Source organism: Cibotium barometz, chromosome 43 (assembly GCF_041138505.1).
Source record: "Cibotium barometz isolate CiBa-2024 chromosome 43, ASM4113850v1, whole genome shotgun sequence".
Lineage (NCBI taxonomy): Eukaryota > Viridiplantae > Streptophyta > Polypodiopsida > Cyatheales > Cibotiaceae > Cibotium > Cibotium barometz.
The window spans coordinates 2,465,220-2,488,445 of NC_141088.1; the positions used below are offsets into that span (position 1 = coordinate 2,465,220).

General features: G+C 43.1%; 1 protein-coding gene across 1 annotated transcript; it reads left to right on the forward strand.

The window, feature by feature from the left end:
* Window positions 1–9,180: 9,180 nt before the first annotated feature.
* On the forward strand, window positions 9,181–10,384 carry LOC147613419 (large ribosomal subunit protein uL10c-like). Its single transcript, XM_086781351.1, has one exon. It carries the CDS (start codon window positions 9,261–9,263, stop codon window positions 9,987–9,989), a length of 729 nt encoding a protein of 242 aa, XP_086637477.1. The 5' UTR covers window positions 9,181–9,260; the 3' UTR covers window positions 9,990–10,384.
* The last annotated feature ends 12,842 nt before the right edge of the window (window positions 10,385–23,226 follow it).

Genomic DNA, 23,226 nt, shown 5'->3' on the forward strand with positions numbered 1-23,226 from the left:
CAAAATCCCAAATGATAAGATGAAAAAGAACATGTGTGATGGATATTATGCAAACAAGGCTTGATCATAAGTGGATTATGTTGAAAGAAGCCCTAATGCTCATGAAATACATTGTTTATTCCATTGGCTAAAAAGAGATGTGACATTTGTCCCAAATTCACTATGGATGATGTATGAATGATATTACCCATTTTAAGCATGCTGGATTAGCTTGATAAGGATTACCATTATATGCATTAACCCCAAAAGATTCCATGGATTCAAGAAACCCACAAAAGTATGAAGAAAATCAAGATTTAGGTCAAAATTTGATTCATAGTGATTAGGTAATGCAATTTGGAGTGAAAATAGGCATTAATCCCATCCAAATCAACAAGCATGAGAACGACGGGAGTGGTTATAGAGTGAGCACAAACAAGGGAGCAAGGGGTGGGGGGGAGGTGAGGAGGCTGTGAGGTTTCATACAAGTGTGTTTTGATTCTAAGAAGTGACCGAAGTCAAAACCCCAACTTTGTGCCACATCTTTTGATGGAAACGACGGGTAGGTTTTACTTAGAATTATTCTATTTTAACCTCAAGGTCCTGCATGATTAAAGAAAAGTTATTTTGAAATAAGTAATTTTCCCTTGTTGCTACTCATCTTTTTGTGCAAGATGTTCAACATTCCGGTGTTCTAAGGATTGGAAAGAGAAGACCCGGGGAGTTATCTCCGAGAGTTTAACCGAGCATGCCGCTTGTTGAGAGACAGGTTGGTCTATGAAGGAGAGGGCAGAAATACTTCCAGATTTCTTGGAGGTGTGGCCTTAACTTGGCATGAGGCTTTGCTAGAGGAGTCGAAGAAAGGTTGACCAAAGCAATGAAGGAAATATTTGGGAAACCTTCTATGGATGATTCAAAGAGTTCTTTAGCAATGGAGCACCTTAAGATGAGCAAGTTTATCATGGCTTTGGATCCCCGCTTGCATGGAAAAGTTCTTAGCAAAGATCCCACTAATTTTAAAGAGGCTCTTTGTATTGCTTTGAAGAAGGAGGCCACTCTTCATATTGAGTCCACATTCCAATCTTCTCCGAGTTTTCCGACCCCACCACGAGTAGAGATAGCCTCAACATCTCAAGTACAAGCTCCATCCTTGGATCATAACATTGCACTTATGGCAGATTTTGTTGTTTATCATGGCTTTGGATCCCCGCTTGCATGGAAAAGTTCTTAGCAAAGATCCCACTAATTTTAAAGAGGCTCTTCGTATTGCTTTGAAGAAGGAGGCTACTCTTCATATTGAGTCCACATTCCAATCTTCTCCGAGTGTGCCGACCCCACCACGAGTAGAGATAGCCTCAACATCTCAGGTACAAGCTCCATCCTTGGATCATAACATTGCACAACTTATGGCAGAATTTGCTGATGCCGAGGAGAGGTATAGTGAAATGGAGAAAGGTGGTTTGTCTCTTGTTTTTGCAGTAAAGAGGTATGGTGAAATGGAGAAAGGTGGTTTGTCTCTTGTTTTTGCAGTAAAGAAGTTCAGGTCATACTGGTTACCTCGCCCTTTTTTCTTCCTCACATCTCAACCTTCTTTACAATTCTTGGTTCACAAACCCAATCCTGCAGGAGGAAAGTTTGCAAAGTGGATTTGTGAGCTTCAAGAATTCTCTTTCACTTTTATCACAGAAAACACCACTAGGGCCTCTCTTACAGATTTGCTTTTACAAGGAAGGAAGAGGAAGAAGGAACAGGAACAAAGGAAGAAGTATATGAAGATTTGGAGACACCACCAACTGCTTTCACTATGCATTTTGATGGAGCCTTTAGCCCTTCCAAGCAATGTGGGGATGGGGAATAGTTTTATTTGATCCAGAAGGAAAAGAGGTATGAGCTAAAGGTAGGGATTTCCAAAGGCTATATCAAATAATGTGGCTGAGTACAATGCAGTAATTTGGGGATTAGAAGATTGCATAAAAGATGAAATTAAGGAAAAGAGGTATGGGCCAAAGGTAGGGATTTCCAAAGGCTATATCAAATAATGTGGCAGAGTACAATGCAGTAATTTAGGTTCCCGGATGTGCCAATGAGTACCGGCTAAAGATATTTTATCCTCGAGCACCATAGCTAGCAGACCCCCAAGACAAGCATGGAGAATCTGCTGCGGGGGAAAGATGTGACATGAAAAATTGATATCTTTCATTTTCAATTTTGTACATATTTTGATGGTTTCTCAATGGTAATAAGGTGGAAGCTTGTCCAAGAAGATTGCAGCACCGATAATGGAATAACAGTGTGGTGATGCGGTGGCTTGGCGGCTACCCTGATAACAGTATTCTATCTTCAATTATAATGGTTTTACTTGATTTAGGGTGCACACATTGTAAATGCCACAAGTATGCTTGATAAATACTTTGGTATGGTAGATAGACTAGTGATGTGGAAAATAAAAGTGGGCCTTCATGCTCACATAGATTTTAATTGTATTATTAATATAGTATTCACCGTAAGGCTACAAGTTGGGGAGTGTGGAAGGCATGTGGAGGAGTGTGTGTTAGTAGGCGCATAATTAGGAAAGATTCTTCTAGAATGCCTACATGAAAAAGAAGAATTCCGCCATGTGTAAGTGGGATCTCCGCCTACATGCCACTTAGACTTGGCTATTATCTCATCACACTTTCAAAGTCAAAAAGTCTTCAATTTAATAATCAATAGAAGACTTAGCCTAAGGGGACAATTGATGGTGACATCTACCCTTATGTCACTGAAGGGTTGAAGATTTTTATGTTGTAATTTGTAACAATGGAAGAGAGGGTGATTCTCCACCTATAAAAGGAGCCCTCCTCTCCCTTTTAAATCAATGAATGAAGCCTCCTCAATTGAGCATTTTATGTCACTACCATCCTCTTATCTTTTCAAACCCTTATTCAAACACTCTCTTTACATGTGAATGTCTCATTTAGCATTAGCTCCTCATGCTTAACCCAATTTTGGACCTCTTTGATGATTCATGAATAACTGGGATAAGGAGTTATTATCTTGGTGGGCTTATGACTTCTCAAGGTAGCCCTTGCCTTATTGTCGCCCTCCTTTGGAGGTACCAATGGTTTTAGCGGTAATGAGCATGTGAAAAGACTTTGGGGACCATAGTGAATCTTTTACGATTGTCCGTTGAGCAATGTTAACCCTCACCCTCTAGCTTGAATCATGAAGGAGATGAAAGGCAAGAGGCTATGTGAAAATTGTGGTTTCATGCAAAGAGAGGGAAGTGCAGTTTTTGTAGTCTAATACCCAAATTTCAATCGGGTCATCACTCGGGTATTAGTTTCTAAAATTGATCATATGGCTAGGAAGCTCTTTATATGCTCTTTCCACTCATGTAACTAATTTTTTAATCCTTTACTTCATTGATGATCATAATTTCTCCCAAAGTTGCTAACTTTTAGGTAAATTTTGGCAGTTTTATCGTCTTGTAGTAAAATGCTCATAACTTTTCGCTTAGTTGCCCGTTTTCAAAAGTTTTTATATAGGCGTGAAGCTCTCTTCAAGCTCTACGTACCTATATAATCCTTTTTTGCACAGTCTATATGAAAATATAAGTGTGTTTTGATTCTAAGAAGTGACCGAAGTCAAAACCCCAACTTTGTGTTATACCAAAAAAAGGGATTACAAACTGATTTTGTGAAGATCATTCTAACAGAGAAAACATGTTTCTGTATTCCATATAACAAAGTCGATGCATTACAACTAGAATCCTTGCAAAACCAACTAGCACAACCTTACATACCATGTGCTTGTCCTTCAATTTTGATACCCGTAGGGCCGTGGTACTATAGGTAGAGAAGGTTAGATATAAACATGTTTCTGTATTCCATATAACAAAGTCGATACATTACAACTAGAATCCTAGCAAAACCAACTAGCACAACCTTACATACCATGTGCATGTGCTTGTCCTTCAATTTTGATACCCGTAGGACCGTGGTACTATAGGTAGAGAAGGTTAGATATAAAGACACCGTTGACTCCCATAGTTGATGAGGAGAAAGGCCTTGATCGTAATATGTATACATTTCTAATGGATATTCAAGGCAAGATAGCACCCAATTTAATAGATTTGAGATACGATAATTAAAATCTAGTTGTTTGAGGCTGAGTACTTAGAAAAAACCAAATTGATTGCATAGATCATTCCAAGACAACGATGCCTTTGATCACTCAAAATGAGCGATAACATCATGTCTTAGTAGGACTAAAAAATAGCAACATTGATCGAAAGGCCTTTGATCCCTCAAAATGAGAAATAACATGAAGTCTTAGTATGATCAACAAGAAAACAAATTTACTTTCATACTATACATGTTGACCTCCTTCTTAGCTGACTATTAATTTACCCAAAGAACCTCTTATTTTTCCTTAAATTTTCCAACCTCCTCAAACCCAATTAGCCAAATTAACCAGCGTCATGGGCACGACGAGGTGCTCTTGCGGGACAAAGAGGCCATGGAAGCCATAGGGCACCCTACGCAGGATCTTCATGGAGGCCACCACACCGAGGGAAGGCGAGTGCAGATCGAGAACCAATAGCCTGGAGGTGCAACTGGATTTGTCCTGCACTAGGCACACCAGATAGCCGTCGTCTCTTGAGCCTAGTTAACCGAAGCTCCTGCTTGCCACCACCTTGGGTGAGGTCGACCTTGACCACCCCAGAGAGTTTGGTAAACTTCCCTACCATGCCCATGTAAAGAAACATGTTCCTCACGGTGAGGAAGTTGCGGTTTGAGCTACCCATTTCCAAGTTCATGCCCACGCAGATGGGTGTCTGCGTGGTGGCGCCCGTGCCTAGGTTCAGGCGCACCTCCGTCAGGGTGAACTCGAAGTTGTGCAAATCCCCGCCTAGCACAGGGTGACTATAGGTCATCATCTTTCTTTCATGCTGAGCGTAAAAGAAAGATGCCAACCTGTAGTAGTCGGCATGTGAGCTGTGACCTTGGGGACAGCAGGGGCTGCGTTTTTTGGGGATAACAAGGGCTGCGACCAGCATTTTGGGGTAGACCATTTTGTTTCACGACGCTGAGCGTGAAAGAAAAATGTCTCCCCCCAATCAGCCCACGCTGCTAATTTCGGGAAGACGTCCTCCTATAGGCCCATGCGCAACCATCCAAAGCGACCATATCCATCTTCTTGATCAAGAAAATCAGAACACTCAAAAGATTTTCAAGAAAATTCAAGAGAGTGGATCAAAAGTAAAGCTCTGATACCAATTGAAATAGATCTAGACCAAGAATCAAGAAATCAACACAAAAGAGACCAATTCTAGCATCCATTTGGAAAACAACACACATGAGATTATGAAGAAAACTAGAGAAAAATCCATATGCACATGTAGCAAAAGAGGTATGTGCATAAGGCCTAAGGGATTTAACCTCTCACCAGGGGGATGACTATCAAGCTTGCCATGAGCCCTAGACCATGCATGGCCATCTCAAAGAAAGGATCCAAGAGTATATGTAAATGTCCAAGTGATGAATGATAAAAAAGGTCCCTGCAATGAACCCAAGGCCCTATTTATAGTAGCCTTGTTCATGGCCCATTATTTACATATTTTTTATCTTATCTTGAAAAGATGCAGGGGAGAAGAGAGCTTGAGCTCTTGCAAGCACACACACATTCACACAGACTCTCTAGAAGAGAACACAGAAGATGAGAAGCTGAAAATTGTTCTTCTTCTTCAACAAAAGAGATCTACAAAGGAGATAAAGTGACTAACACACATATTAGAGTATATGCAAGCGGTCCATAATGTGAACACGCTAAAGTGGAGTGGGTAGATGTGGACTAGTTAGTGTAGTCTAGTTGTAGAATCTTTGGCGAAGATATGTCGGTCCCAGCTACCAAACTCGCCAACGGTCATGCAAGCGCCTTGTTGACGCTCATGTTGAGCTTGATATCTCAATACTCCCTCTCAAGCTCAACTCCAGCTTGTGAACTCCAAGCATATCTCAAAACCTCTAGAGTAAAGATGTCAATGAGACCTAATCCTGTGTGTTGACATAGGCCAAGTCGATGTTGCCTGCCAAGACTCTCTCCCTGATGAATTGGTAATGTACCTCAATGTGTTTCGTCCGCGCATAGAAACTAGGTTCCTGGCCAACTGTATATTGCGAAGATTGTCACAATATAAGACAACCTTTCTCTCCACATGCAATCCCAAATGAGCAAGTAGCTTGCGTAACCAAGCTATCTCACACGCTGCCACCGCAGCTCCTCTGTGTACTACTCGACAAGGTAACTGTGGGGTTGCTTCTTGCTGCTCCATGTCACAGCCAGCACTCCCCAGTGAAAACATAAATCCACTGACAAATCTCCTGTCTGAGATGCTACCTGCCTAATCTGCATCTGTGTACCCATATAGCTCCAATGGTACACCTGCTGCATAAAACAATGCATAATCAATAGCGGCCCTTAAATACCAAAGTGTGCGTTGCACACTGTCACAACGCACACTGTCAAGATGTGGTTTGTCCGAAACCTGCATAAACCTTCTCTCTAATCAAACAGTGTAACTCAAATCTGGCTTGCTGATTATGATATAGATCAAACTCTCCACAATCTTCCTGTACACAGTGGGGTCCTCCAACACATAACCTGCATCTGTACACTGAGCTTGCCATTTTAATGTAACGGCACCAAGATTGGCTTACAACCATCCATCCCATACTTGGACAACATGTCCAATACATACTGTCTCTGTGTGACAGCCAAATACCACCAGGTGTGCGAATGACCTCAATGCCCAAAAAGTAGCATAAATCTCCCAAATCCTTCGTGTGTAAAACTTCCTTTTGAGAAGACTTTTCACATGCTCAATCTCTTCCAAGTTGTCACCCCCAACACTAAGATCATCTACATAGATGGTGATGATCACATTACCCTTATCACTCTTGCGCACACATATAAAGAGTGATCTGCATCTGCCATATGAAAACCAATAGTGACAAGATAATCAACAATCTTGTCATGCCATGCTCGTGGAGCTTACTTCAACCATACAATGCCTTACAAAGCTTACATACATACTCTGGGTGACCTGTATCCTCAAAACTAGGTGGCTGATCCATACACACTTCTTCTTGCAAGTCACCATGCAAGTACACATTTTTTACATCCATCTGTTGTAAAAACCAGCCTTTAGCTATAGCCACTGGAATTACAGCTCTCACAGTTGCCATCTTTGTAACCGGGGAAAATGTCTCCTCATAATCAATCCCATGTGTCTGTGCATATCCTTTGGCTACCAATCTAGCCTTGTACCTGCTTATTCTACCATCGTTGTTATGTTTCTCCTTATACACCCACTTACATCCAATAGCTTTCTTGCCTTCAAGCAATGGCACCAAATCCCAAGTCTCATTTTCATACAATGCATTCATCTCCCAAGTAGGAGTCTTGTTCATGATATAAATTGCTATAGACATAGCCTCAGCCCACCAATAGCTATGCGGCATATTCTTCTCTGCCATCAATGCTCGTGCAATCTCAACAATGTGCCTAATTTTTCGCTCAGCAACTCCATTTGCGGACTGTATCTACATGTAAACTGTCTCTGAATGCCATTCTTCCGTAAAAATCAGAGAACTCATTGGAGAAGTACTCTCCCCCTCCATTTGACCTTAGGCACTTTACATGCTTCCCTGTCTGCTTTTCAGCCATCACTCTGAAATTATGAAAAATGAGTGAAAACTTCACTTTTCTCCTTCATGAAATACACCCACACTTTCCTCGTGTGGTCATCAATGAATGTTACATAATACCTGCAGAGCCACCCATGGATGTAGTTTTTGCAGGAATACATATGAATGCACAACATCTAGTACATTCTTGCTCACATTTTTGTCATGTGGAAATACATGCTTTATTTCGTTTCCAAATTGACATGTTTCACATACTTTCTGCATACCTTCAACCTTAAACTTAGGTAGCCTTGTCACAATTTCTTTAGTCTGCATAGACTTCATTCTTTCCACAAGGGCTAAGAAAAGGGACGTAGGTACCAAGAAAGCATTGGAAAGGAAGATGGGCATAAGTGCCAAGAAAACGATAGCAGGAGCCAAGAGGGCCATAGAAAGAAAGACTGAAGAGAAAGCCAGGAAAGAAAGAGCAAGAGCGAGAAGAGCCTTATAAGAAAAGATTGGAGAAAAAGATAGCAAGAGCCAGAAGAGCTTTGGAATTGGTGAAGACGATTAGCAAAGGGATTAGGATAGCAAGCATAAAAAATTAAATTAAAAATTTGGCTTAGGAACCAAAAAGAATCGAAAGAAAGTAGGTAGTGTGGCCAAGAAGAATCGAAAGAAAGTAGGCAGTGTGGCCAAGAAGAATCTAAAGAAAGTAGGCAATGTGGTCAAGAGGCGCTAGAAAATAAAAGGTCAAAAACCAAGAATCCAAATTGTAAGCAAGAATGAATTGGCAAAAAGACCAGTCAAAAAAATGGCCAAGAAACCAAGGAAACAAAGGTTTTGTGAAGAAAAACACAAGGCAAAAATGAAGCGAGACTGATTGAAAGAATGGGCCTAGGTAGAAAAAGAGGAAAGACAAAAGCAAAGGTAGAGATGGACCTGAGCAAAGGTGGTAGGAACCAACTAAAGTTAGGAGAAACCTTATAGGAAATCTCAGTAGGAAGAAAAGGAACTGAACAATATTCAAGAACTAGAAATCACTTAGCAAAAAGAAAGGCGGGCTAATGTAAACCTTGATATAGAAAGCCTTGGACAAAGGCAAGAAACTACAGCTATTAGGCATCACCAATAGGACACAGAAGGAACCTATAGAGAAGTAGTAGAAATCCATTGGTAGCGGATAAATAGGTCATAGAAAAAGTCGAGTCTAGTTAACTTGTACAAAGTCCCGGTTGGCAAGTGTCACTTATAGGCAAGAAAGGTTTACATTGCGTCCCGAAATCCTAGTACGAGAGAGCACACCCCACCTCCCCTGATCTGAGAGAGAGAGAGAGAGAGAGAGAGAGAGAGAGAGAGAGAGGGGCTGCAACAAGAGAGACAAAGTATGAGAACCAAGGAGTTTCAAATTGAAGTATGAGAGAAAGGGAGTTTGAGATGAAAGTAAAAGAGAGAGAGAGAGACAAGGCACAGCAAAGGAGGTAAGAAAATACAAAAGGGGAATCACTATTAGAAAAGGTCGTTAAAAAAAAAAAGTTTCTATGGTTCTACTAAACTGAGCTAAGTTTAGGTAGCTAGAAGAGGAAGAAGCAGCTCGCTGCTCATCCACCCATGGCTATGGCGACGACAATGGCAGCACCTTCCCCGCTTCCTTCCGACAACACATCATCTCCATCTCTGCGTTCGTCTTTCTTGGGCACGCCTTCTTCGTCTCTATGGGTGCCCAATGGGCATCCTTTCGGGCCTGCTGTATCTTCTTCTTCAGCGAGCCCAGCTCTGCGGGTGGACATGGCCATAAACCGGAAAAAGAAGGAGGATACCATAGAGAAGGTGCGTGAGCAGCTGGAGGGCTCATACCTGGTGGCTGGGATCAAATACACAGGTCTCACAGTAAAGCAAATGCAGGAACTTCGCCGGAAGTTGCCAGAGACGGTGACCCTGAGCGTGGCCAAGAACACTCTGGTGAGCAAGGCCATCGAGGGCACCCGCTGGGAGGCCCTCAAGCCTTGCCTCAAAGGTATGAACGCCTGGCTTTTTGTAAAAACTGAAGAAATCCCCTCTGCCCTCAAACCCTACAGGGACATGCAGAAGGAGATGAAGCTTGAGAACAATGACTTCACTGGTGCTGTCTTTGAAGGCAAATACTTCCCCCCTGAGGATTTCAAGATCCTCGAAACCATGCCCTCGAGGGCTGAAATCTACGCCAGGCTCTTGGGTAGCCTGCAGAGCCCTGCCTCTGCCCTAGTCAGCACCTTACAAGCACCATCCAGAGAGCTTGTCCTTACATTGAAGGCTTATGTCCAGAAACTGGAGGAGGAAGCGGGGCCAGCTCAAGCATAACCTTAAGCTTAAGCTTATTATCAATGTTTAGCCTTAATCTTGATTGGTTGTTGTGCATCAGAAACCTTAATTGCATCCTTCTACGAGACTGAAGTTTCTTGCTGCAAGTGTCGTTTTAGGGGGCTTGAGATTGAGCTAAGGGTTTCATCCAGTGTTACCTAATTGTCTGATCATACCAGTATGTCGCCTCCATGCATTTCATCCGTGTCATTCATGTGTTTTCTTATGGCCAAAGTCGGGTAAACGAAGAAAAAGAGGTCTACCTGGACATACTGGAAACAACTAGAGCCTTTATCAGATGTAACTGTTTTTGGGGATAGGGTATCAACCCATGTCCTCGTCTGCATTCCGTGTGTGTTTTATGTATGTTACTTTGGTCAAGTGTTTTATTTTGAGATGGTTCTTGCTAAGCTAGATAGTAAAGGGTCTTGGCAACTATACAGTACCATGTTGCAAGTCTTTTTACAGCTCTCCTCAGATGATTTTGAATGTTTTGCTGATGTTATGAATGGTATTTCATATTGTGTTTACAATTGAAAGGCTTTCTTTGATGAAGGTTATACCTGAAGTAGCTGCAAATCAACCATGGTAGCAACGGAAGGGGAACATGAATGGGAATGGAACGGAAGTCCCACCAGGGGAATGGGAATGGGAACGGGCCAAAGGGGGAATGGGAACGAGGGAACAACCTAGATAATTCCTAGAAATGATAATAAATCTTAACATACGATGCCTGTTTTAAAACCCGTATTACGTAATCTTAAAACGAAGAGACATACTTATAGATATAACCAAATCAGAGGCACACTAAAGTCTAGTGCACCACACAATTTGCATGTCTAGATACTAACAGCTCTCATAAGTCAAAATAAATTAGTCCACATCATACATGACATAAGTGACAAAAGACACAAAATGTGGCCCCTGGCCTAGATAGAAGAAACAACCTAAGTCTAGTGTCCAAGTCTCAAGGTGACATGCAAATAGTAAGGAGATATCATGCATGGCTACTGCCAGTGATGCCTTCAAGGAGACTATCATCTATGTCATTCAAGAAAGCCATATTATCAAGACCAACATCTGCAGCATCCAAATCTTTAACCCTATCCTGACCAGGATTTGCAAGCCCATGTGTCTCCTCATCATCCGAGGACTCCTCATTAAGCAATATAAACTTCTCTGGTTTGGGAGAAGCCATATCACCAAGCAAGCGCAAATTAGCACTTACAAAAATCAAGTCATTGTTTTGTCTCAAATTTGTTCCTCTTCTTGGATGCAACATGGTCGAATACACTCCATAGTTGCTCAATCGGAGAGGAGCTTGCACCTTGAGACAAGATCCTTACTACTAATGATTGAAACTCTGGTGTACGAGTCCCATAATCCTCCCACCATAAAGCTGTCTCTATCTTAAACCTGTCTCTCTGTGCATCGACCGATTCAAACCTTCCCAACTTGCTGCGATAAAATCCAAGTTGGTCTTTTACTAACCTTCGTTTATCTGCATCACGAACCTGCCTAGAAAGCACTGAATCCATCACCTCATCATCAGTCTCTTGTCCGGATCCTTGGAACTCGGGATTCAAGACATACGTAGCAGCATGCATGGGAGAATGATAACCATTCCATTGTGCTTCACATAATTCTCCAATCTCTGCATATTTCTCATCAGACAAGTCCATTTCTTCTATTTTCTCGATCATTCGGTCAACCCCCTCTTAAACCTTGCCAATGCATGGCTCCCATCCATCTGCAATCTGCAACAAGCGCATGATCGGTTCATCACAACATTGAAAGTATTGACTTCATCCCAAAATGTGAAGTCTTGGATGATTCTCGCAACCTCTATGCCAGCTCTTGACCGAGAAAAAGCCCATTCCATCCACTCATTACATATAACCAACTGCTTCAAAGGCAAGTGCACTTTGGATAACCTCTTCATTATGAGAAAGTTATAATCAAAGCATGTCTATGAGTACTTCAAGAGATTCTTTTTGGGCAATCTCTTGCGGAATTCATTCAAAATAAATTGATGGTTTTGAATGAAGCTTATTATTGAAAGAAAGGTTGTAAATCAGAAAAACAGCAAATAGATCTTGCAAAGAAACACATGTGCAAAAGAACTGAAGTAGAAAACTTGTTATCTGCTGAAGTAGAGCACGAGGGCTGCCCGTAGGTGCATACAACCAACAGCAATGGCTGAATAATAAAGTGCTAATGATGCAAACCCAAGCCACCTATTTATAGGCTGGACAAGAGCTGGTCGGCCAGTACAAAAACAGTGGGCTGGCCGACTATGCAAAAAATACTAAAATAATGTCTAAAAAATAGACAAAAATAGTAGAAAAATATATTAAATAAGATGAATGCATGGCCTCATAAATCTGGCCAGATACAGCATGAAATATGCACATATATGCCCAATCTAGAGATGATAATGCCAACACCTCTTCAGCGCCAGATGGGCGGACCAACTCCAGCACGCTGAAGAAAGACCTCCAAAGAGTATGAAGGAACAACCTCCTCATAAAAGGCACAAAGCTTGCGAAGATATGGTACACATCTGAATACCGATAAGGTCTTTGGAAGAAGCCACGAGAAGCTTGCGAAGATATGGTACACATCTGAATACCGATAAGGTCTTTGGAAGAAGCCACGAGAAGATCGAGAAGATATCGAAGACGAAACAATAGGATCAATCTGAAGAGAGAAGCCCTTAGGAGATGGAACCATAGATGGTACCTCCTCTGCATTTGCAACAGGTATCGGGACCGAAGTAGACTCCTCCTCCTCTGAAGAAGGAAATGAAACAACCACTGGAACAAACTGATCATCAGTGATAGTAGAAGTTGTCAGGTTCAAAGTAGGGACAGGCTCCAAGATAGTGGAAGATGCCTCCTCTGAAACATAGGAAGGAGAAGCAACTGCCAAAGTAGGAAGTTCCAGAATATGTGAGGATATCTTGGCGAAATCATCCACTTGCCCAGTAGAAGAACCACTATCCTCCTCTGAAAGAGACGAGAGAAAATTTGCAATAATAGCATCAGCATGAAACAACACAAGGGAAGGGAGATACTCATCCAAAGAAATTAGAGGAACTGATAAGGTCTCTATCAGAAACTCCTGTAAATAAGCCTCTATTGCGGATAGGGCACTTGACTTCTGAATCAGAAGTCTCCTTTGTGTCCACCAAGATGGACTCATCTTGCTCCTGTGAAGATGAAAGAACAGGGGGATCATAGACAACAAGAAAAGCCATCTTAGCATGAGACTTCGTACCCTCCTCTATCGTTGGCGAAGTATGTGAACCATCTGTCGTGGGTGAAGTGTCTGACCCATCGGAGGAGGACTCCTGTTTTGCTTTAGCTTTGGCTTTAGCTTTGTAGGAAGCAATCTGTCTGGCAAAACATTTGGCCTCAGAATGACCAAGTCGGCCACAAAACTCACAAGATTCCTTCCTCTTGGAACCCTTGTTGCTGTCAGAATCGTCATCGTTAGAAGATGACTTTGTGGTGACTTTCTGCTTCTTGTTGTTGGAGTTCCCTTTTCCGCCTTTGCCTTTGTCCTTGCCCTTGTTAGAAAAGCAGACTCTGACTTGCCTTTTCTGTGAAGCATTTACTTGTCGTGGAGATAACTCACGACTTCCTCAAAAGGGGGGAGAGGATCACGGAAATAAATGTGATCTTTGAAAGAGTCAAAGGATGATGGCAGCTTACCAAACAGTTTATGGATCGGGTTGTTGATTGAGCTCCCATACTCCTCAAGCTGCCTCTTGATCCTTGTGAATTCCCCAATCTTATCAATGATATTATCTGAGTCACTGATGGTAATCTTCTCAAGATCCGCCTCCAACTTAGCAATCTTCATGGAAGATACTCTCCCGAACCTCCTTTGAATCTCATTCCACATCTGACTGGCATCACTCTGGGAAGATATGAATTGTGCCTGGATAGATGGTGTCATACAATGGATGATGATGAGATGGGCCCGTGCATCCAAAACTCCATGAAACGCGGGATCCACCAAGTGAGGAGTGGTGACAGAGGGCCACACACCTGCTCCTTCAAGAAGCAATTGCGTATAAAACGACCAAGTATGGTAGTTGGTAGCTGTCAGCTTCATGGAATCACTCACTCGAGGGGGTGAATAGGATGGCACATGGGAAGGGGTTGGGATGAGGGTTTGTGGGAGGGGAGAAACAAGAGAAGTGGTGGTGGTGGGGAATATGGAAGGAAAAGAAGCAGGAATCTGGGTATAAGGTAGAGAAACAGGAAGCTGGGAAGAAGATCCCTGTGAATTTGGGGCTTGGGATCGGGGAGAAGAGAAGAGAATCCCCGAGTGAGAAGAATGACTATGACCAGAAGCCATTCTCCGATAACGTAGCAGAATCCTCCTCTTCAACAGAGCTGATCAGAAAATCAGCAAACTCCTCCTCGAAAGCCGAGTGCAGCAAAGAGAAAGGAAGGAGAAGAAGGGATGGGAGGGTGGGAAACCAAAAGGAGAGGTAAGAAATGACTCCCCTAGGTTAAAACCCTGTTGTAGCACCAAAATACGGGGCTGAGATCTGAAAACGCAGATCTCAGGCTCAAAACGCAGCACCTTTGTGGAAAACGTAGGTCCTCAACAAAAAACGCAGCTCCTTAGTGGAAAACGCAGCTCCTCAATGGAAAATGCAGGTCCACAGCAGAAAACGTAGCTCCTGTGTAGATGTAGATTCGGTGGATCTTTGCCTACAGCAGTAGATGTAGAAAACGCAGGTCCCTTTGCAACACTGGGCTTAGATACCATGAAAGAATGGCTGTAAATCAGAAAAACAGCAAATAGATCTTGCAAAGAAACACACGTGCAAAAGAACTGAAGTAGAAAACTTGTTATCTGCTGAAGTAGAGCACGAGGGCTGCCCGTAGGTGCATACAACCAACAGCAATGGCTGAATAATGAAGTGCTAATGATGCAAACCCAAGCCACCTATTTATAGGCTGGACAAGAGCTGGTCGGCCAGTATAAAAACAGTGGGCTGGCCGACTATGCAAAAAAATACTAAAATAATGTCTAAAAAATAGACAAAAATAGTAGAAAAATATCTAAAATAAGATGAATGCATGGCCTCATAAATCTGGCCAGCTACTGCATGAAATATGCACATATATGCCCAATCTGGAGATGATAATGCCAACAATTATCTCCTTGCCTTTTTGAATGTGTGGATCAACCCATGGCAAGCTGTCAACATCCTTCAGTAAGTTGCTCAAACAATGAGCAAAGCATGGACTAAATGTGATATGGGGATACCTGTCTTCAAGCTTTAGACGAGCTGTTCTATTTGTTGCCTCACCATCAGCTAAGAACTAAATAACATTTAGTGGGCTAACTTTCTCAATACCTTGGGCCCACTCTTCCACAAGCTGATCTGTAGTTTTTCCAGTCCCAAAAGCATCGTGTGAGGAAATGACTTGCTTTTTTTCTCGAGAATAACAACCATGCCATGAATGGACCTTTTTCGAGTGTCACTCCAACCATATGTAAAAAGCGACACACCATTCTTTGCCCAACTTTCATGCACAGATTCTAAAGCACATTCAATTATAGCTTTCTTCTTTTGCAACAAGGTGGTGCGTAGTGTCTCATACGAAGGAGGCTTGTATGTTGGGCCATACCGTGTAATCTCCTGGACCATTTCAATAAAATATGGAAACCTGGCAACACTGAATGCTACATGATCATGATAAAAGAACCTTGCAACAGCTGCATCTACTCTCTCTTTCTGCAGGGATCCCAAGCTGCTCCCAAGGTTTGCTACTTGCCGGAGCTTGCATCCATTGGCTGCGAATTCGGGGAAAATGCAAAGCTCCCCAGTCCTCCATACTGCTGTCCATTTCCCAAGTGTACATCTTTTCCATGTCTACTGAAGTAAGATGCATCAATTGCCGGTTTCTTTCGTGCACATGCTTTCTCCTCTTTACTTGGGTACTTTGCCAAAAGCTCTCTACGCATTTCAGGTGTTGTCCCTGGGCATTTGTTCACTTGTGCTTTTTCATTGTTTACATGGCATAGATGTGCTCTCACACGGTTTGCTCCTCCTAACTTCTCTTTGTTACATTGCTTGCATTTCCATCGTGTTGCACCTCCCTTCGATGAATATCGTTCTAGCCTTTCAACCTTCTTCGTTTGTTCTTAAGATATGAAGAGAAGAAAATACCTTCAACACTTATTTCTCTTTTAACATTTGTCCACCAACTAGCATTCGAACTCGATCGTTTTGAGCCAGAGAAAGCCATGATTTCTGCAAATTCGGGCAACAAGCTGAATAGACTTTCAAAGTTATCCACGAGAGAAATGAGTCCTTTTTTGTCTACTGTATAGTGGGGAGAGACTCGAGAGTCCAGAGAGAAGAATGAGTTTTAAATTTTGCTATTTGCTGCAAACTGTGCAGACTGTGACATATGTAATTTTTAAAAGACCAAAAGTTTCAAAGTTCAAACTGAGAAAGAGAGAGAGAGAAGAGAGAGAGAAAAGCTTGTTGCCTTGCCTTGTAAGTTGTCACTATTGGAAGATAGGACTGTTCAAACTTGACATGCTCTGTCTAGTGTGAACAGCATAGGTATGTACCCTGGAGGCTAGTACACATGTCATGGGCAGGGGCGACTGGCTGTAGCAACTAGGTTGAACCGGCTGGTACACACGGGGGCGACGTGCAAAATGGAAATTGTAGGCATAAAGGGCGACGGGCAGGTGTACGAGCATCGGATACTTTTGGTCTATTTTTAAAAAATATTACATGTCATCCATTCCACGTGGGGGAATGGCAGCCCACCGTTGCATTTGGCGTTCCCCGGCCGTTCCACGTGCTGTTCGTTCCCCAGCATCGTTCCACTCGTTCCGTGCATGTTGGCCATAGGGGAACGCGTTCCACCGTTCCCAGGGGGGGAATGGGGTTCCCCTGCTACTATGAAATCAACCCCTTATATTGATATATGGAGTGTTTCAAAGTCATATGTAGAAGGTCACACGTACAAACTCCAAAGGGGTGGAGCTGTGAGACTTGACTAGGGTGTCTATATTGTATTTGTGTTGGGATCAACACCTGATACTGATAGTAGGAATTGTAGAATGTCCCCCATGTCAAGTTATTGATACTCTTTCATGTTTGGTTAGGTACCACATTAGAAACCTGGCTTGTCGCTTAAGAGTCATGTGTAATTACAGGCTTCAATTGATACCCTGCCTATCTTGCCAATGAAGGTCTGCATCATTGCTGCTGCAATAGATAGTCCTTGTAGTGTACTTACTATGTGGAAGCGGATTATATAAGATGAACGCTAATTGAAGAGATTAACACAAATTACTTGCTACAACAAATTACACAAAAGACAAAGCGGAAACTTAAACTAAAGTATATTTGCCAAAACATGTGTTGCATGTACGGAAGCCTTGCTGTACTGATCCACAACTGTAAGCATACTTAAGAACATTAATGCTAATTAACTTAGATTAAGACAGAGAGGAGGGAGAAGAAGAGAGAGATTAGTCAGCTTTTCTTGTATTACTATGGTACAAAAAGGTTCCTGAGGCTTGTACATGATTTAGGGCTTGTGGTCAGCCTATGGGCTGACCCTTAGCCCTTCTGCTTATGCTTTACTACTTGTCATGATGAAAACGATGATGAACTAACTTGTCTTCTGCTGAAAATGACTACATTGCTTATATATGATGTTGAGTGTAACATGCCGTGGATAAATTCGTAATTGAGGATCCTGTCACACAAATGCACACACTGTCTTCTGTATCCTGAGTTTCGTGACTTTAGCAATCCACTTTATGACTTCAAACTTTAAGAGATTTGAGAGAGAGAGAGAGATAAAAATCATACACCGTATGGGGTCCGGAACTGTAGAAGCACCAATGATGACCAATCTCGAGCTTATGCACTCTTCCCAATGGATGTAGGAAGACTGCAAATCTGAGGCTGAGAGAAGGGGCTGATTGGGACTGTTCTGGGCTATGTATGAATGCTGAAAATGAGTATGAATGCTGAGTTTTACCTTCACCAAGTGGCTGTAGCAAAACGATGTAAACAAGGATGCAAAACTGTATGAATGCTAAAAACCCAAGGTGCTCTGTAGGGCTGAATTCTGTAGATGCTATGTTTTGCTGAATGTAGGCTGAATGCTCAAGCATTGATGCTCCTATATGCTGATGGATGAAACGCTGATGGCTGATGTGTTGAATTCTCCAATCGCTTATGCTCCTTGGGCTGAAGGCTTCAAGTGTTGAGGTCTTCTGGGCGGAATATGATATGAATGAATGAATGAATGATGTGCTCAACTATTTATTTGGACCCTAGATGCTGGTCGGTTGGTTGAAGGGCTGGCCGACTGCATCTATTTATTCTACATGACTTGTGCATGATAAATAAATGGTTTTACATGCTGAAAATTATGGAAAAAATGCCAGATAAATTCTAATAAATGCTAGATGTTATTTGAAGTCTTCTGTAATGGTCTATATGCAATGGATGAATGCTATGCATTATGTAGAGTGCTTTCTAATGCAAACCCTAAGGCTTCTACTGACTCTACATGCATGAATACATCGCTTCAAGTGGGTTAAGGGACTTGGACTGACTAACTGATTGTCTAAGGCTGAGGAATGACCTACGTAGCTCATGCCTGACTTATCTTGGACTGAGGATTACAATGGGGTCACGACATACGACAAATATCATCCTAAAGGGTACTAATAATGTACAATGTTGTACTGATGATGTTGAGCCGTCTTGTCACCATGCACTACAGTGTAGAGTGCATGCAACATTCCCTCTTGCTTAGCTTGGCGGCAGGTTCATGGCTTCCAAGTAGTCCGCCAACAACTGGGGGTACTCTTGAAGAAACTCCTTGTCTAGCCAAACGGCTTTGTGAGTACCTCAATCTCGGAACTTCGTATAGAACTGACGTATCCATCGACCAGAACCATGCTTCCAACGATGAAAAAGGATCTGCTCAGGCTCAAGGAGTCATCTTACGGGTCTCCTAGCCGATGCCTGTGTACGAGTCGCGTTGTCTTTGCGACGAAGCTCCTCCCTCTGAGCGTCGCTGATGCCCAAGCAGAATGTTATCTCATGCCCTGAGATAGAAAGCAAATGTGCGCGAATTCGAGTAGCACTCCCAGTCTTACTACCATGGCAATATTTGCATTTCCAGTGGCGACTACCCCCTGTTCTATATCCACTTTCGGCCTGGACCTCATCCCACCAAGACCACTCCAATGGTTTGGGCCTCTTGGAGCTGTGGACCTTGCCTGAGCGCTTGAGGCCATGGAAGATGGAGACTGCTGTGAAGGAGTAACCATGTTCAGCCAAAGTGATTGACAATTTAAAGAAAAAAAGGTTGACAATTTTCAAGAGAAAGGAGAAGACATATAGGATGACTCAAAAAAATTGCTTCTATTAAAATGATGAACATTTCAAAGCGGGGAGTTGCAAAAGCGGTCTTCACATTTCAAAGTGCATTAGGAGGCACTTCCTCTAGTTTTGCCACATTGGATGGCTCAGGATTGGGGACCTCTTCTATAGTGGAAGGAGGAGAAGGTTGGCTTGGTTGGTAGTTCCGCCAATTGGGAGCTTTTCTCCTACGAACACGTGGCGGATGTCCACAATATAAATCCGGAGTGAATGTAATGGGAGGGCACCGACATTGTTTGCCACACAAGCGAATTGCATCTGGTAAGGTCAATGATGTTTTGAGCGGCAAAGAACATTGGCAGTGGGCGGTCTCGATGTAATCTTTCGGCGACGCACGAACGACATCGGCATGGGATGTCATTGAAGATTTCAGCCATAGAGTTACTATTTTTCAAAATATTTAAGCAATTAAGAAAGAGCTTGTAATTAGACAAATGGATTTGTTTTTTAAACTAAATGCATGAGAGAAAAATGCTGCAAGTGTATGAAAATTTTGTCATTCACATTGCTTGGAATGAATAGAAAGTGTCTCCCCCGCTTCCACCAAGCGCTAATGCCTTCCTTGCTTATGCCAATGCGAAAATGCCTCCCTTGCTTCCGCCAATGGACGAGAGAGAGAGAGAGAGAGAGAGAGAGAGAGAGAGAGAGAGAGAGAGAGAATGTATGTGTGTGTGTGTGTGTGTGAAAGAGAGAGAGAGGGAATGTGTGTGTGTGAGAGAGAGAGAGAGAGAGCGAGAGAGAGAGAAAGAAAGAAAGAAAGAAAGAAAGATTTTATTAACGTCTTCCAAAAGACCGAACTCGGCCTATGAGACAAATCGGTGTACCTGTATGGGGTGTCCTCTGTCATCCCAACAAAATGAAAAAGTACTGAACTAAAAAGCTGAATCTGGGTGTGCAATAAGTACAATGAGTACTAGGAGAATGCAAAGCTATATGCATGGAGTATACAATCATGATATGCAACCTAGCTAGCTCCATTCTGTACCATACTGGGGGTATAAAATGGTATACATCAATGAAGGGGGTGTCCACAACTCCTTGAAGAACATGCCTGGGTGTGCTCTGAAGCGAGCCAGTCGCTCCGCACCCTCTCTGTGAAACTGAGCTCTGATCTTTGTCATCTCTCTCTCGTGGTGTCCGAAAGCGAGGTGTCCTCTGTCTCCTGCGGGCTCTGAGTGTCTCTGCTCTCTGGAGAGTAATTCCCTGCCGTGTAGGGGCTGGGAGTGGGATGGATCTCTGAAAAAATGTAGTAATCTGTGTATGTTGTCCCTCCTCTGGAGCTGTCTGAGCCTGTAATGATGTCTCTCTGTGGTGACGCTGTATGTCTAGAATGAATCTCCCCAATATGCGCTGGTCTGCTACCTCAAAGATCTGGCGTAGGGAATGTGGCTCTCTGAATAAAATGGGATATCTCTCTCTGATGGCTGTATATGCTCTGCATCTGCATACATAATGCTCCTCACTCTCCACCTCCTCTCTGCACAATCTGCATACCCTCTCCTCTCGGGGGATCCGTGCTGCTCTGCCAGTCTCAATCTCCAATCGATGTGATGAAACTCTAAGCTGACCAATAGCCACTCGGGAGCCGTGTGGTAAAAAGTCCTCCATGTATCTAGGCCTCTCTATAAATCCATCATCAGTGATACTTATGAAGTGATCTCTGTAGTATAGCATCTTCGCTGGAAGAGGCTGTGTAGGGGATATCCATGTCTCTCGTGTATAGAGCTGCCATAGGTTCTGTCTCAATACTCTGTTCCTCTCACTATGAGAGAGACGGATATGTGGTGCATCCCTGTCATACTGGAATGGTGGTAGATGATCCATGCCTAGGCCATGCTATGAGAACCAATGTGTGATCTGTGCATACCATGATCCTCTGTCTCCTGCCTCAGCCAGCTGTCTAGATGCCTCAAAAGCTCTGTATGACAATCTGTCCTGTGGCATCTCTCTGAATTTGTCTAGCAAGCATTAGTCTGAACCTCTAGGAGGCGCAGCAAACTCTGCTCGGATAATGTCACGAGGTACTGACGGTTTGTTGCGTATCATGCGTGCCATCATGAGGGCCTGTGGTCTCTCTATCTGTGTCCACCAATGGGTAGCAAGGCTTGGCGCCCATACCGCTGCTCCATACATGGTTTTCTTAGGCTTGGGTTTCTTACCCCCCGAACTAGAGCTAGGACTGTTGTCTGACTTAGTGTCTTCAGAAGACGAATTGCCCTTCCCTGGTTGGGGTTTGGTACTAGACTGCTGTTGTTTAGGCTTGTCTCCGTTCATTCTCATTTCTTCATTTTGAGCGAGAGTCAAAGCTCGGTCATATGTATTGGGTTCAAAGTTGCGAATTGTGAACCTGATGTTGGGATCTAATCCACAGATGAATTGATCCATCTTGGCCTGCTTTGATAACCCTAATTGTTGTGCTAAAGTGATAACCTTTCCGGAAAACTAAAGCACCGGTGACCCATTCTGTTTGAGTCCATAAAACTCATCTGCCAAGCCGGTCGTATACTGGGGTGGGAGAAATCTGGTCTTTAGGTCACAAACAAATGTATCCCAGCTAAAAGCTTTTTAGCTGTGACACTTGTGGTTTGGTTTGGACTCTGTATGAAGACTAACCTCACTTGTAAGGTGGGGAGCTGCTACGTGGACTCTGTCATGAGGATCTGTAATCCTAGCCACTGGAAAATGAGCAGTAAATTGATGATTGAACTGATTAACTGCTAAATGATCACACTTACCATCATACTTACTAAAATTTGGTTGACTTCGAATAACGGTAATCGATGTCCCGAGCTGGTGGCTGGTGGTACCTAAGGTTGGGGAAACTGAAGAGAGGTGCTAGTATCTAAGATGCATGGCCTCCTTTTCCCTTCGGTGCTCGAGTAACATACGTTCTCGATCGAGCTCTCATTGGTGCTCCCGTGCGGCGAGTTCAGCCTGATGTCGGTCTTCTTTGATCCTGCGTTGGGCTTCCTCATAGCCCCATCAATCTGCTTTTTCTTCTCTCCGTCAAGCCTCGTCTTCTCTTCTTTGTTGTTCCATCTGAAAGAAGAGGGAGATGTAGTCCGGGATTACTGGAGGCGGAGGAGGACGTGTTGTTGTTGCCTCCAAGAGTTGGAGACGCTCCATGAGAAACTGGTTCCGAGCTTTGAGTAGAGCTATGGTGTCTACGGTAGTCGGAAGAGCAAGGTCTTCTTTGGGGGAGACGTCTTTCGGCTGATGGGTACTCTCCTCTGTAGACATGATGCTGAAGGCAGTGGTCGTGTCGGAACGCAATCTGATCATCCAAGGATGCCCTCATGCTAGGATACGGTGTGTGTGGACAAGTTGAATCTGATACCAATGTAACATACAACGGAAGTATTCGTAATTGAGGATCCTGTCACACGCATGCTCACACGGTCTTCTATATCCTGAGTTTCGCGAGTTTAGCAATCCACTTTATGACTTCAAACTTCAAGAGATTCGAGAGTGAGAGATAGAAACTGTACACCGTTTGGGGTCCCGAATTACCCACTACTGAAGGGCCCCCTATCCCGTTACCGGAATAGTATTTGCTTTATTACTCTAAAGAGACTGACTTTGGACTGATGATAAGCCAAATGCAAGATCTCTGAGGACCAAGAGTCGGCTGAACTATACACGGTTGTAGAAGCACCAATGATGACCAATCTCGAGCCTATGCACTCTTCCCAATGGATGTAGGAAGGTTGCAAATCTGAGGTTGAGAGAAGGGGCTGATTGGGACTTTTCTAGGCTATGTATGAATGCTGAAAATGA

Excerpts from the sequence above, each read along its gene's own strand:
- LOC147613419 (XM_086781351.1), top strand. The coding sequence starts at position 9,261 with ATGGCTATGGCGACGACAATGGCAGCACCTTCCCCGCTTCCTTCCGAC.